This window comes from Phyllobates terribilis, unplaced genomic scaffold, assembly GCF_046119375.1.
Source record: "Phyllobates terribilis strain yellow unplaced genomic scaffold, ASM4611937v1 Scaffold_4__5_contigs__length_816908805, whole genome shotgun sequence".
Taxonomy (NCBI): domain Eukaryota; kingdom Metazoa; phylum Chordata; class Amphibia; order Anura; family Dendrobatidae; genus Phyllobates; species Phyllobates terribilis.
Window position 1 is genome coordinate 572,386,282 of NW_027362764.1, and position 15,387 is coordinate 572,401,668.

The window sequence follows — 15,387 nt, forward strand, 5'->3', positions numbered from 1 at the left end:
GTGGAGCTTTCCCATAAAATCTTGTTCTCCACAATTCAGATTTTCCTGAATTAACCACCCTTCACCATGTAGAATATGACCGGAGATGTGTCCTTCTGTCCGAAGCCTCCGCCTCCTGCGCAGTATGGCGCCAGTCAGTGCATGTGCCCACCTCACTATTGGGTACACTATGTATGCGAATTGACATATACAGTGTCTTCAATAAAATGGTGCCGGATATCGCGGGATGCGCACGCATTGACTCTGGCGCCATTTTATTGAAGAATTCAAATACCTTACGTTTCCAAATGTGCCTGTGAGCGGCGCTAGCGCTGTCCGCTCATCCCAATCACGTGACCCCCCCCCCCCCGGCTGCAGCTGCCTCTGATCGGTGATGTCACGCCGCAAGACCACGCAATGCTGGGCTGTGACATGCGGTGACACCCACAGCCCAGTCACTCAGCGGAGTGCGTGAGACTGGGTCCCACCTCGGTGATGTCGGGTCAGCTTCCAATTCCAGGACTTTACGTGACCTCACCGGACATCAGAGGCAGCTACAGCCGGGGTCACATGATGGGATGAGCGGACGGCGATAGCGCTGCTCACAGGCACATTTGGAAACACAAGTTATTTGAAGAAAACCTTGTATCCAAAGTTTAAATCGATCTGCCCACTACACATTGTAGTGGACAACCTCTTTAATAAAATTTAAAAATGTACCAATAAAAATGCTCACCCCTCCACCCCCCCAGGCGTAGAAAAGGCTCAATAGCTAGTAATTTATATTGCGTTATGGAAAAAGGTCAAACGACATGGTTCTCATTAGTTATGTTGTCAATCCCGGCAGGTGTACGTAAGAGAAGCCAACATCAGGGTCCAGGCGACATTTATCTGGATGATTTAAATGTTTTGGAGCCTGAAGTAGCCGCACTTTACTTCCCCAAAAGGTAAGAGCGTGTGTATTGGCCACGAACAAGCTGAAAATTTCCATGGCAAGTTGACATCTTTTTAAATGCTTGTTTGCATGGTTTCAGTAGATAGAACCGACCTTACATTTATAAAAAGTTAATGTAAAAGGAAATGTGTGGTCAAAATCCAGCTCCCATCTCTTAAATGATATCTGAAATCTGTTTCTACTTTCTCACTTGCATTTTTTTTTTTTTTTTTAAAGCACCACTCCCAACAGTTTTTTCATTGCAGCGCTGGAGTGGTTAAACTAATTTACGTTCCCTGTCCCTAGTACTATACTTACCAGCCGTCATCTTCGGTTATCGGCACTGCTCCAGTTGTCTTCTGCAGGATGTGACCTTCCGGATCTCTCCAGTGTTTGCTGGGCGAACCTGAAGTCACAACTCTGTGCAAGTCTGAGAGTGAGAACGAGGGTCTCGTAGACTTGCATTAAGACCTTGTGACCGTTACCTCCGACTTCTGGTCAGTCAGATATTTCAGTCACAAGATGGCGGTGCTGGGAAGAGCTGAAGACTGCGGCTGGAAAGTATAATACGTTGGGCAGGGAACTTGGATTAGTAGCAGCACTTCAGGACTGATATAAAAAACAGAACACTGCAGTGGTGCTTTAAAGTCTCCTCCATGTAGTCCAGGGACTTTACCCAGCCACAGCCTCCATAAACTGTACAAACCTTGAATGACCATGTTACATGTCAATTTTCCATCTTCCTCACCTCCAAGCAAAACCTGCTGATAGACCAGAAAGTCAATCTAAAAAAAAAAAATCCTGGCGTAGCTTTTTTTTTTTCAAACTGCATTTCTGATGGGCCTGGTTGAGCAGTCTGACCTAGAAGGTTGTGCTCTATTGCTCTATACTGTGAAATGTGCTGGCACTGAAAACTGCACCAAAGTAAGGGTGGACATCACCCAAAATATGCAGTATGGAAAAGTTATTTTCTATAGTACTGTTGGTCATACATACTCCCTGACTATACTGCCCATATTAATGCGCTCTTGCTTCCATGTTAAAGTCCAATATGCCCCATTCTTTCTTCCGACATGTCTCCTGAACATCAGACATGCACCGTAGATGACCAGTGGGCTCGGCTGACCCGAAGGGAACATTGTGTTGTGTAAAGGGAATCTTAAAGATGGACCCCTTTTTAATAAATGGATAATATGCCTTTTAGTTTCTGTTCTCACTGCATAATTCACAGCTGCATGTGTTGTACCCACACATCTGTGACTCCTTCAGGCCCACCACTGCTAGAACTCTGGACCCTCACTCGTGCTAGAAGGGTCTGTAGTTGTCATACTGAGAACGCGGGGTTTCAATGAAACGCTTAACAGTTGTAATACCTGAACACTATATGGGAGCATATTGGGAAGAGATGTTTTGCTTGTGGCTGCGTTATGTTTATTTGCGTGTGAACAAGGCCTAAGATCCCATCACATTGAGTATTGTGTGAACATGCACCATTTATGCAACATGTCCAGAATTTACCCTCGCTTTACTGCATTCACATGTCTCAATGTTCTCAAGCAACACCTCAACTTAAAAAATAAAATGATGGAAGCCTCATCACTGATCTGTGTCCCTAATGTGAGGACTCTTCTGTATTACAGTGACCTGGATCCTGGCTCCAGGCAGTGGATAGAGTCGGAGATGCTGTCCGGCTCCCAGTCGCCCCAGTCTGTTGGCAGCGCTGCTGCAGACAGTGGTACTGAGTGCCTCTCTGATTCTCCCATGGACTTGCCTGATGTCACACTTTCTCTCTGTGGTGGTCTCAGTGAAAATGGAGAGATCTCTAAAGGTGAGTCCCATGGTCACGCCAGTAGAAGGCCATTTGTCCCGAACAGCAAACACAACGCAGCATTTGCAACAGATATCTTCTTACTGGAGAGTAGTCGACATGCAGTGTTCATAATCCAACACCACATGTTAAATGGGGGTTAGACGCCTAATAATTAAAATTTAACAATGGGACTAAAGCTATCCCCTTCATACACATTAGGATACATTGGCTGAACAAGCTAATATTCATTCGGCTGACAGTCTAATGTGCATTGGGGCTTTCAAAAGATGATTGTCGGGCGTTCTAGATACAGCATGATGGATTTTTGGACTGCCTATCCCTTTGTTCCTCTTATGTCTGTCTGTGGTTCTCTCTCAGAGAACACAAGTGCTCCTGTGTATGGGAGAAACAGCGGAGAGGGCTGCCGGCCACACGATCGACTGAGCCATCATTCATCGACAGCCATCTAATCTGTATGGGAGCTTAAAGGGAATCTGTCACCAGATTTATGCCACATTATCTGAGAGCAGTAAAGTAGAAACTGAGACCCTTGTTCCAGTGATGTGTAACTTACTTGGCTGCTTAATGTAGTTTTAATAGAATCGCTGTTTTATCAGCAGGAGATTCACTAGCTCAAAAGTAAACCTGCTGCCTAGTACTTTTCTATATTCATGAGCTTTGTATAACCATCACTGATATGCCCCACCACTGATTGGCAGCTTTCTGTGTACACTGTGCATAGGCAGAAAGCTGCCAATTAGTGGTGTGGATGGGGTTATTCAGAGCTCAGTATTCAGAGAACTGGTAGATCTGCTGCAGATAACAGTGATTTTATAAAAACTGCAGCAAACAGCCCAATAAGTGATACATCGCTGGAAATGGGATCTCTGCCCCTGCATCATGCTTTATCTCAGGTGAGAGGGAAAACACCTGGTGACAGATTTCCTTTAAGTAACTTGAAAAAATTGGGTACTGAACACAAGTGCAGCTGCTGGGGTAATAAAGAGTAATAGAATAACTTTCATTATTCAGCTGCGATGGGCTAATGCTCCAAATGCGCGCTATTGAGTATTTTATAGAGCATCAGTAAGCATTTTTGCATTCACCTTTTAAGCCTGAGAAATGACTGCTTTAGTTCAATGCTAGATGTGCCATGCAGGGTTTGGGAATCACTGGAAATATTGCAAAAATCAAGGAAACATTGGAGCAACATGAGGTTGACATTGGAATTAAAGGCTCACAAGAGTGAGCACTTAAGTAAATCAAGTAAATGAAGACTGTAGGAAGTGTTCTCGCTATTGTTGTCCCCTTACAGTCTCCCCTTTGTCTGCAGCACGTCCCCTTTTCGTGTCCAGCAGACATACTGTAAGTGTGACTATGTATTGGCTGATCGCTGCCATGTGGACTCCAGGCAATGATCGGGGACTAGTGGTGTTCTGCCCAGTTAGCCCTCATTTTGCCCATATAGAAGGGCCTTCAGTCAATGTTTTGTGACTTATTGCTGCTAGTTTAATTCATCTATTGATATTTTCTATTTATTACAGAGAAATTCAAGGAGCATATTATTACCTATCAACAGTTTGCAGAAAACCCAGGAATCATTGACAATCCCAATCTTGTTGTGAGAATCTATAACAGGTAAATGAGAAGTAATCAACCAGGGGTGATATCTTGCGCGTGCCCCTAAATCTCCACCCCCCCCCCGTGATACACAGCCTCCGCAGTGTTTGGTGGACAGTGTTGGACACATGGAGCACTACGCAGAGTATGGGGTTACCTTATGTAAACATCAGTGATATACATATATTTTTTTTTTTTTATTTGATTTCTATAAAGTAATTAAAGCCTTTTTTGCTGGCCCATCAATTTAATTATTTTGAATGATGATAATCACCTAATGTCAGCACTATGCTCAGTGGCTGTTCTGCAACATGCCATGGAAAAGGCTTTATTCAGTAGGGGTGGAATCAATTAAGAGGGTTAAAGTCTAATTTTATGATCTTTGGTGTATTTTGTGCAACAAATATATCTGTAGTTTTATTATATTGCATATAATAAAGGCTATACCATTGTAAACCTATTGCATGTCCGTCTTAATGAAGGCACTGCTGGAGTACGATGTACCTAATTCATTAAGAGATATTGCTTTTTAATTGAATAGTTGCCTCCCAAGTGTCTTCTGCCTCTGCCAGAAATGTTACTCCAGTGGCATCCATTCATCCATTTTAATCAATTTGCTAGACTGGCTTCACCACGCCATGTCCTGCCCAAGCTTTGCTCATTTTTGCAAAGCTGGCAAAAAAAACCCTTTGGCACCGAAGTGTCTGAGACATAGACCCCAATTCATGAAGGCTTTTTTTTCCAGTTTTCTTGGGTGAAACTCCTTCTTTTTTAAATGTCCCAAAATCTTGTGCAACTCAAAGTTGTGCAATCAATTTGTTGTTTTTGCTGTTTTTACACCAGTACCAAAAAGGGCAAGACAGTGTAGCTAAACCCACCTGTCTAATGAGAATACCTTATTAGTGGTGTGCATTTTTCCAGAAATATACGTGCAGAGGCGCAGGCCAGTTGTGTACCTCTCATTTCAGTGGTCCCAATCACAAAGACAGACGTGCAATGAATCTTGATTGCTGTTGTAGTTTAAATGTAATTTCACACCAGATTATACCACCTAATCTGAGAGCTGCATAATGTAGGGACAGAGTCCCTTATAACATAATTGTCACTTATTGAGCTTCTTGCTGCAGTTTTGCTAATTTCTTGCTGATAAAATCAGTTTTATCACTAGAGAACTAGTAAGCCTGCTTGCCAAATCCTCCTTATTCATGAGTTCAGTATATCCCCGTCCTACCACTGATTGCCAGCCTTCTGTGTACACTGCGCATAGGCAGAAATCTGCCAATCAGTGTGGTGTTGCAGGACTACTAAGCTCCGCATTCATTGAACTAGTAGATCTCCAGCAGGTAAAGCTGTTTTTTGATAAAAGCTACAGCAAGCAGCCCAGTAAGTGATACATCGCTGGCATCAGGGTCTCTGCCCCTACATAATGCTACACTCGGGTGGGATAGCAAAAATATGTTGTCAGACTCCTTTTATTGAAGGATTGTAATGTGATTGCTGACTTTCTTTTTTTCTCCAGGTATTATAATTGGGTACTGGCAGCTCCTATGATCTTGAGTCTACAAGTATTCCAGAAGAGCTTACCCAAGGTAAGTCATATTTATTGTTTTTAGAGCTGAACCTTATAGCCCCAGTTCATCCTGGCATTCAAAACTCCTTCATATATTACTTTTTGGTGCAACCCAAAGTTACCCACACATATATGGCAAATGTAGACCAATTCATGCCAGTTTTGGGCGCTCTGCCAAAATGGACAGAGCTGCAGGGGAAGGTGGGATGACATGAATCCAACAAATTCATTAAAAGTGCTGGCTTTCCTTACACCAGAAATATTGTTCCAGTCTTCAATTGGAGTGACCTTTCTGGCAAGACACGAAGGCACATGCCACGGATATAATGCGCCTAATGCATTAAGTCGCTTCATAATGAATTTGGTGCCTTATGTTTGCTCGCCCATCATTAAGTCTGGAGTCTTTATGAATTGTTTTTTTTTTTGTTTTATAGCAAAAAAACTGACACATTTGTAGGGATTTGTTTTACGTAGCTTTAAAATGGTTTCCTGATGAGTTTGTTCTTTTACAGAACACAATAGAATCATGGGTGAAGGAAAAGATGCCAAAACAATCCAGGAGATGGTGGTTCTGGAGGAAGAAGGATAGCCTGATTAAGCAGGTAATGAAGGGATGATATTTTAACCTTTTGTATAATATCAATACTTTTCTGCAATTATGATCATAACCTTAAATGATTGTTGTACATGATGCCTCACATCCACTGTTTTCTTTGCCTTGTATAGCCAGACGCAAAGGAAGAAAAGCTGGATACTGAATTGAACAACGAGCAAATATCGGATGCAAAGGAGCCATCAAAAGTCCGGTATATATCTTTTATGTTAAAGTTTTTTTTTCATGTTCGAATATACCATAAATGTATGATGGATGAGGACCTATGACCCTGTCACTTCTTCTGGTGATGCAGCCGGAGTGCTTGTAGGGGTCGATGCTGGCATTCACCTGCAGCATGTACCTGGCACCGGCTGTATGATCTCAGCTGGGTGTGTTTGACTCTGAAACGCTGCGGTATTTAGTCTCCAGAGCGGCTCGGTCCCCAGCAGCTCTCGTCGGGCAGGTCTCTGGCGGCTTCTTCCTGACCGCTCCCCTGGAGTGACAGCTCTGTCTACTTGCATGTATAGGGAGAGAGCTGTCACTCCAGGGCAGTGGGTGGGAAAAGGCCACTGATTATCGCCTGTCTGACTAGTCTCCAGAGCAGCTCGGTCCCCAGCGGCTTTTAATATGTTGCTCGCTGAAATGCTGCATCATGTCCTAGTCTACCATACCTGGCCTCAGGTCATACAGCCAGTGGCAGGTATATGGTGTGCATGGATTAGACGGCATGCTTCTGCTGTCAAGTTGACTTTAATCTAAATTTCTGGCCATTCAGCAAACATTCCGCTTGGTCATAGCCTACTGTGTAACATTTATGGTCTGCCGCTATGATGGTGACGTGACAGACCTTCCTACATATACATCTGGAGCGACATTACATCCATTTATTGAGATCTGCAGTTTTCCTTGGAGATTAGAACATTTCTATTTGATATCCTTTTGAGTAATGGCTTTGTAAGCTGTGTGACGGCTGTGACACGCAGCAGTCAGAACGTGGGCATTCCTCCATTGCCCTGTTTGGTCTATAAGTCTATGGTTGGTGTTTAATTGGCTCCTGTGATACATTGGCTCGCTTACTTCTTGTCTGGCCAGATTCCATATACCTGATAGAAGACGGTTGTTAGAAGAATTAAACACTGGAGAACCGCCTGTGCTCCATGTTTACAGCTGCTTTTTGTTACCATTTGGCAGATTGTGTTTTTCTGCAAACCGTATAAGGTAAATTCATGTTTCCACGTGCAGTTATAACCATACATGACATATACTGAAAGATGTGGCCATGGGGTAGAGCTTTCTTAAAGCTCTACAAAGTAATTATCACATCTTGGAGAGTAGAAACTGTTGCTGCACACAACAATATATCTTCATATCTTTATAATTTATCAGTTTTTGTGAAATGATAGTTAAAGGTAGTCTATCATCACAAAATGACTGTTCAAACTGAGCACAAGCGCTTGTTGCAAATTAGGCTGAACAGTTTAGTGCACCTTCCCACCTACTTGTTTTGCTTCCATATCTGACCCCTTTTCCTTGATTGACAGGAGCCAGATGAGGGCAGATATGAATGGAAAACTCTAAAATATATTGAACATCAAATTTTGATGTGAATAGACCAGTTTTTCTTTTAATGGATGGAAAAAGAAAGCATATCCATGCCATTGAATATTGAAAAAAGTAACTCCTGTTTTCCCATAGCAGGCCATGCTGTTCTGCCATCCAGAAAGATGATGATCCTCCTCCACCCCTGAGGCTCTTTACTCTGTCCCCCCTGGATCCATCTTCCAGTCATTTTATCAGATCTGTGATTTAAGGGTTCCCTTGCGTTTTTGAGCAGTGTACATATGAAAAAGCAAAGCTTATTTCTCTATACAGATTTACAATTTGGGTTGAGCTGGAAGAGATTCAGTACCCTGGCAAAACATTGGATTCGCAAAACACATTCACTGATATGAATACCTTTGTATATAAAATGGCAAAGAAATCTCCGCTAAATTCACTCAATCTTCTTATCATGGCATTGGATGTGGAATGCCTTCCGCACATTGTTCACCTCCAGCATAATGATTCGTTCCAGATGTTCTTCACAAAAAGCTGTCAGGAGAAATGCATATGGGAACGATAGGGATACGAGCACAAAGATCAAGGAGGCAATGCAACAAGCCTGCATGTCCGTAGGCTGTGCCTGGAGGGGGCACAGGGTCCAAAATCACATGTGCTCAGTTCACAAAAATAATTTCTGGTGACATCCCCCATCCTGGCCCCATTCCTTGCATAATGTCCCCCATCCTGCCGTTCTTGTTTAAAAAAAAAAAAAAACTATCCCCCTTGCTTGTCTATGCTCCCGCGGTGAGCAGCGTCCTCCACCTGCTCCACAGTCGTATTGGGGCGAGGCTGCGCATATCAGTGATGTTATGTGCCGTACTTGACTGGCACACTGATGGCCTCTGGCCGCAGTCTGTATAGCTATTGCGGTGCTCTCTGTGGCACAATACATTTCAGCTGAATGTAAGTCCGAGGACACATATTCAGCTGAAAAAGGTGCGGGCGTCAGCAGGCCCATGGTGCCATGGGCATGGTACCACACTGTGACTCTGATCGTTGTGCTGCTGGGGGTAGCAATCTTAAGTCAATATCAACCCTTTAATCAGCCTTGCCACATGACTTGGGATGAATATCCAAAAATGACACTAAAGTTTGACGTGTTTGGGGGAGCTTTTCACCTTGGTGACAGTGGATATCCAGCAAAAGGAGACTTACAGTATAGGGCATGCAATGCTCCTCTGCTGGGAACGCATCTTGGCGCTCTCACACGTGCAGGAGACTCCTGGATGCTTCAGAGCTCAGTGTTTGCAGGCTTGATATTTAGATCCATGGGATCCATGTCTCTACCACTTTCTGCACATTATAGTTCCAGGTCATTGTTTATGGTGACAGGATTCCCTTTAGGAAAGCGTAATAACTCATCTAAAATGTTCCATAGGGCCCTGTTTACACTTCAGTATTTAATCAGAAAAAAAAATACTAAGCTGGAGTCAGGAGGTCATTCAAGAGAGAGAAGTGTAAATTTTTGTAATACAGGGTGGGCCATTTATATGGATACACCTAAATTAAATGGGAATAGTTGGTGATATCAACTTCCTGTTTGTGGCACATTAATATATGGGAGAGGGGAAACTTTTCCAGATGGGTGGTGGTCAAGCACACCATTGTTTTTCTTATGAAATTCTCAATAAGTTTGATGTGTCACATGACCCTCTTCCCATTTGAAAAAAATAAAGTTGGATCCAAAATGGCCAACTTCAAAATGGCCGCCATGGTCACCACCCATCTGGAAAAGTTTTCCCCCTTCCATATACTAATGTGCCACAAACAGGAAGTTGATATCGCCAATGATTCCCATTTTATTTAGGTGTATCCATATAAATGGCCCACCTTGTATATATTTCTCACTTTTTCATTCTTCATTTTGGCATAAAAAGAAACTGATCAGTATTTTTAAATACTGAAGCTTAAATATAGAAAATCCCCCCCCTTATTTCTCATATTAAATTGTAACTGCAGCCAGAGGCCCAGTACGTCTCGGTTTAACAAAGATACGCATTTGAAGGGTAAGAATGTTGGGTGGCAAGTTCAAGGCCAGACAACGGGGAACGTTTACATCCTTTTACTGCGTGTTTTTTGCCTTCCTCTGTCCCTCTTACCTCTTCTTGCTTCCTAAAGGAAGTTCATAAATGCCTAGTGGTTCACTTGGGAATAGCTGTGCGGTTACCCATAGTTTAAACTAAATGTTGCATGAAATGGTTTATAGTCCCAAAAGGCAGGACATTGCAATTTATCTAGTGCCATTTGTTTGTTGATAAAGTCTTCTCCCGCATTATAATTTGTGCCATGACATTCATTAGGCTGCATACTGAAGACAACTCCTCGAGTGATGAAGAATCCTTGGAATTGAAGCAGATAAACCTTGAGTCGGCTTCTATGGAGCATCAGAGTCATACTGGAACCACATCTTATCGGAAGACCCTCCGTCTGTCTTCAGACCAAATCGTATGTGCAAAGTCTATCATTTATTTAAATTTTTAATCTTAAGTTTTATATAAGGAAATAATGGTGAGGTGCTACCTGGCAACTGACATTCATTTTTTTTTTTTTTTTTTAATATAATGTGCCTGCACTAAAAGGTTGGTAGTTGCTAACTATCTGCCTGTTGTGCCCGTCGCTGATCTCTGCCGGCACAGAGCCATTACAAACCACTCCTGCCGGTGATTCAGCGGGTTTTGCTGACGGCACGTCTATAGAGCAGCAGCTTCTCTTCTGCTCCGCTCTGTTGAGGAGGCATGACTGCTAACATCATGCTGACTGACATCTGGCTCCCCGCTGCCTAACTGCGGGAAGTCTGCTGTCAGTCAGCATGACATCAGCTGTCATGCCCTGTCGACAGAGCGGCCCGGAAGAAGAGGGGCTATTTTTGTTGATGTGGAGCAGAAGAATCACCGTCGGGAGTGTTCAGTGACCGCTCTGAGCCGGCGACGGGTATAATAGGCAGATGAATAGTTACCTCTGTTACCAACTATACCTCTGTTAGTTTTTAGGCCCATAGTAAAAAAAATCATCCTGGACAACCTCTTAAAAAAAAATAAATTAAATAAAAATAGACCGGAAGCTGAAAGGAGGGCATGGATTTAGGTATTGTAATGTTTTTCTCTTGATATAAACTGCAATCACATTTGTCTAGGTATTCTATTCAGAAACTTTCTAGGGATTTTTCATTTTCGTTGATCATAAATGGAAATCTAAAATGGTCACATCCCTCCAAGTACATTACAGAAAACAGACTAATTATTTTTCAAGAATCTTACATCCGTATCCTTATGTTTTTCCTTTACTGCCTTCCCACCATGTGTCGTACATATACAGGTGGTTCTCACAAAATTAGAATATCATCAAAAAGTTAATTTATTTCAGTTCTTCAATACAAAAAGTGAAACTTGTATATTATATAGAGTCATTACAAACAGAGGGATCTATTTCAAGTGTTTATTTCTGTTAATGTTGATGATTATGGCTTACAGCCAATGAAAACACAAAAGTCATTATCTCAGCAAATTATAAGAATTAACAAAACATCTGCAAAGGCTTTTGGAGGGGGAGTAAATGCGCATGCAGTGCACTTCAAAAGAGGGGAGAGTACTGGAGGGTGGCAGTGGGATATGTGAGAAGGAGCAGTTGTCTGACAGGCGAAAACCAACTCCTCCACCATGCTTGCCGCTGGGGTGGGGGGTGTGGGAAAGGTGGAGTCCGCCATACGAAAGTGCAGCTGGAGAGGCTGTGTCAGAGGGGGTGAGCCAGGTTTCGGTGATGGCGAGGAAGGAAAGTTTGTTAGTGATGAAAAGATCATGGATGTAGGAAAGTTTGTTGCAGACGGAGCGAGCGTTCCATAGAGCTCCTGTTAGTGGGGCTGGGCGGATGGGTATAGGGTTAGAGAGGTTGCGAAAATGTGTGCCAGATCTAGGATGAGAGGTAGAAGTGACTGAGGATGTGGTGGTGGGGGGGGGGGGGGGGATTTGGTGAGATATCGCCAGCAGTGAGGAAGAGCAGAGAAAGTGTTAGCAGGTGGGAGCAGGAGAGTGCAGATATGTCGGACGCAGATATATAGAGTGGGCTGTACTCCGCAGGGGCCTCCAAACAGGAGCCAACTAGCTCCAATCTCTGCTGTGTAACCCTTTAAATGTTACTTTTAGCAATTGATAGCAGCAACTAAGTGATTAGGTCAATCCTTTCGGGACACTGGAAGCTGAAAAACGAAAATTGGCCGCAGTGGGGAAGAGGTTAAGACCTTCTTGGTGGTGGAAGACTTTCTCATGGACTGTGGAAGTAAATATAGGACACAGGTTTCAGACGTAGCCTGACTTCTGACACGCAGGCCAGTTATATGGCCTGGACACATGGTTCATATGGAGGTTTCCTTGGTGTGATTTACAGAGAGCTGTAGGGAGCAGGAGGAAAGCTGTACATACATCTACAACCTAATGTGCATGGCAGACTATCATAAAACGGGAGTTATTAGGTAACATCAGACAATGTCACATCATTGAGGTCTATAGTGCAACTATTTGATTCTTACAAAATGCATAAGCCTTTCTAGATTTTCCATGACTTCTCTTAATCCCTTATTGAGAGAGATTTATTAAGATTGGCACTTCACAGAGCAACTTGTAAAACTAATATAAGCGTTATTGAGTATGTCAGATGTAAAAAAATAGTGATAAGAAATGGAAGCACTGGAGAAATACAGAACTACATCATTGCTGTAATCATATACAACATAAACTGCTCAGGTAAAATATCCTTATAAACGCAAAACCTATAAGTAAAGGTGAAGTGTTGGTATGGGGCGTCAAACTGGATTACTGTGTAAAATTCTATAAACTAGAATGGCTGTGCATGAGATGCCTGTAACATGGTGTCCGATCCAAGCACTGGGATGGTGCCAGCCCCACTGCACCTTTTGGCAAAACCTCCGTCTTTTGGAGGGGACCCAACGATGCGCTGAGTCCTCTTCATTTTTAAGATCTGTTATCGTTGTCCGTTAATATATAATTTAATTTCTAAAGGACGCATAGGAAATACTTCTCAAACCTTTGCAAAGGAAGAGTGGGCATGTTTTTTTTATTTTTTTGGGAGATTATTTTTGAAACACGCCCTGCAGTCCGCTTGCTGTAGTCAACTACTCCCATTTTCCGTTAGCCAGTTTCCAATTCCCCACCCCCATGCACTCTAAGGAATGAAGGCTCTTTATTGTTTGACATGGTTGTAATCCTTGTACATCAACACAGATAAGGAAAAAGCATTTGGGTTCTTCGCAATCTCGTGTTACATTTTCAGAAAAATGCAGACGTGAGCGCCATTGTTCTGAGCCCGGAGATTAGAGACAGCAGGGAAGTCTGATAACCGGTACAGCTGTTGTAGTGTCTGCATTACACATCAGTTACTCATCTGGGAGCTCTGCACTCACCGATCTATAGGGCTGTCCACCACAAACAGCTGCTGCGCTCAAAATGAGCCAGGTGTTACTGCATCATGGGAAGAAGGGAGGGGCGAGAAGTCTGGTTTTGGGGGAACTGAAATAGATAAGACTGTTAACACATCGAACACTTAGTCACAATGCTCTAGTGTCAAATATCATTGCGAAGATCTGCATTAACGACGATTTTGGACAGTTACATCCATGTGTCTCACAACGTGCCATTGATGCCCTATTTGTGCAACCATAACATTAATTATGCAGACTGTAGTAGATAAAGCGTCTTTCAGGACTTTGCCAATTTTAATTTAAAATATTTAAAATAATATTTAGGTTAAAGCAGGAGGGACACATTGGGGGCATTAATCAGTGCTGGACAGTGCAAATTTGATAAATGTGGTGCTTGTTTTAGACTATAGACTCCGTGCCCATGATGAGTTTTTGATGCTTCATATTTTAACTGCATCAAAAACGCAGTGCCTTGCAGTTCCAGCAAAGTGGATGGGATTTATAGAATTTTTTTTGTTTTTTTCTCCTTAGTGTAAACTGACCTGCAGTTCGGGTTTCAAATCCGCAACATGTTAATTTCTGTTGCGGGTACACTGCGTTTTATGTGCAGATTTTTCTCATAGACTTGATTTAAGATGCGGAAAATGAGCAAGTAAAAAAACTCCCCATACATTTTTAGTGCGTTTCTGCAGCGAAAACTCATCAAAACTGCATGTAGTCCGGAAAAGACTATATCAATAAAGTTTAGTCAAAGCCAAATACCAGGAAGAATCAAAATCATGACATGCCAACAAGAGACAAATGTAGCGTTAAAAATAGTGATGAAAACATGCACTCAAAACCACAGTGAAATAAATGCAACTGACCTAATTTACTTAATAGGTACAGAAATTCTCCAGAAAATTTACGACATCAAAAGCTCATCGTGATAACGAAGCCTTATTCTAATTGGCTCACGCTAGACTAGACCTTTTACTGATGCACCAAGTCTACCCCACCTATTGGTTCCCTTATTTTGTGCTAGAAATGTGCCTGCAGCCTCCCCATCATTGATGGCTGTAGTACGTGCCCGCCAATCAATGGGCCCAGCGGTACTGTCAGTGCAGACTGCACCAGACCACTGAACTCAGCGATTGCCTGCAGTGGTCACATGGTGTGGTCATGACATCACTGCTACAGCCCTGGCCACAATGGCCAGAAGCAGCGATGCTACGGAGGCTCCCGCGCACCGTAGCAGAGTGGTATCCATGGTAAACAGCGGGTTACTAGGGGCACACGCGCACTTAGTAACCCGATGTTTACCATAGTTACCAGCCTGCTCCTGCTTGCAGCAGGCTGGTAACGGGAGCAGGACATCGTGGAACGATTCTTTCCACGATATCGCTGCTCCCCTGATCGCTGGTGAGCCTGCCTGTTTGACAGCTCACCAGCGATGTATTAGCGATGCAGCAACGATCCCTGACAGGTCGTATCGTTGTCGGGATCGCTGCTGCATCGCTTAGTGTGACTGGGCCCTAAGACATGGGCTAAAAAGAGAAATTGAAGTGGACAACCTTTTGAAGCATAGGCACTAGACTGGAAAGTGATCAAGGTGATAAAGAGAAGTCATTTAGTGGTTCCTTTCTCAAATCATGGAATACATTTTATTATGACTGCATGCCAAAAAAATAAGCATGCTGAAGTAGGGTGCTTCTAATTAAGAGGTGCTCATCTCTTAATAAACTGGGAATATTGCTTGCTTTGTCTGCACCAGAAAATCTAATTTATGTCTGCCACGGGCTATCCTAAAATAACACTTGCGTTGTGCATGACCCTCCACCTTTACTTAACTCAGCCCACACTGTTT

The 15,387-nt window shown here is 43.0% G+C and overlaps 1 protein-coding gene across 4 annotated transcripts in view; it reads left to right on the forward strand.

Annotated features, from left to right (window-relative positions):
- LPIN2 (lipin 2) overlaps window positions 1-15,387 on the forward strand; it is an 81,177-nt gene that overhangs the window by 46,761 nt on the left and 19,029 nt on the right. For all 4 annotated transcript variants that reach the window (XM_073679115.1, XM_073679114.1, XM_073679116.1 and 1 more), the window contains 7 exons: window positions 827-926; window positions 2,554-2,741; window positions 4,268-4,361; window positions 5,863-5,932; window positions 6,426-6,515; window positions 6,640-6,719; window positions 10,411-10,555. In XM_073679115.1, coding sequence (XP_073535216.1) covers window positions 827-926; window positions 2,554-2,741; window positions 4,268-4,361; window positions 5,863-5,932; window positions 6,426-6,515; window positions 6,640-6,719; window positions 10,411-10,555 — 767 coding nt within the window. The remainder of the gene's footprint in view (window positions 1-826; window positions 927-2,553; window positions 2,742-4,267; window positions 4,362-5,862; window positions 5,933-6,425; window positions 6,516-6,639; window positions 6,720-10,410; window positions 10,556-15,387) is intronic.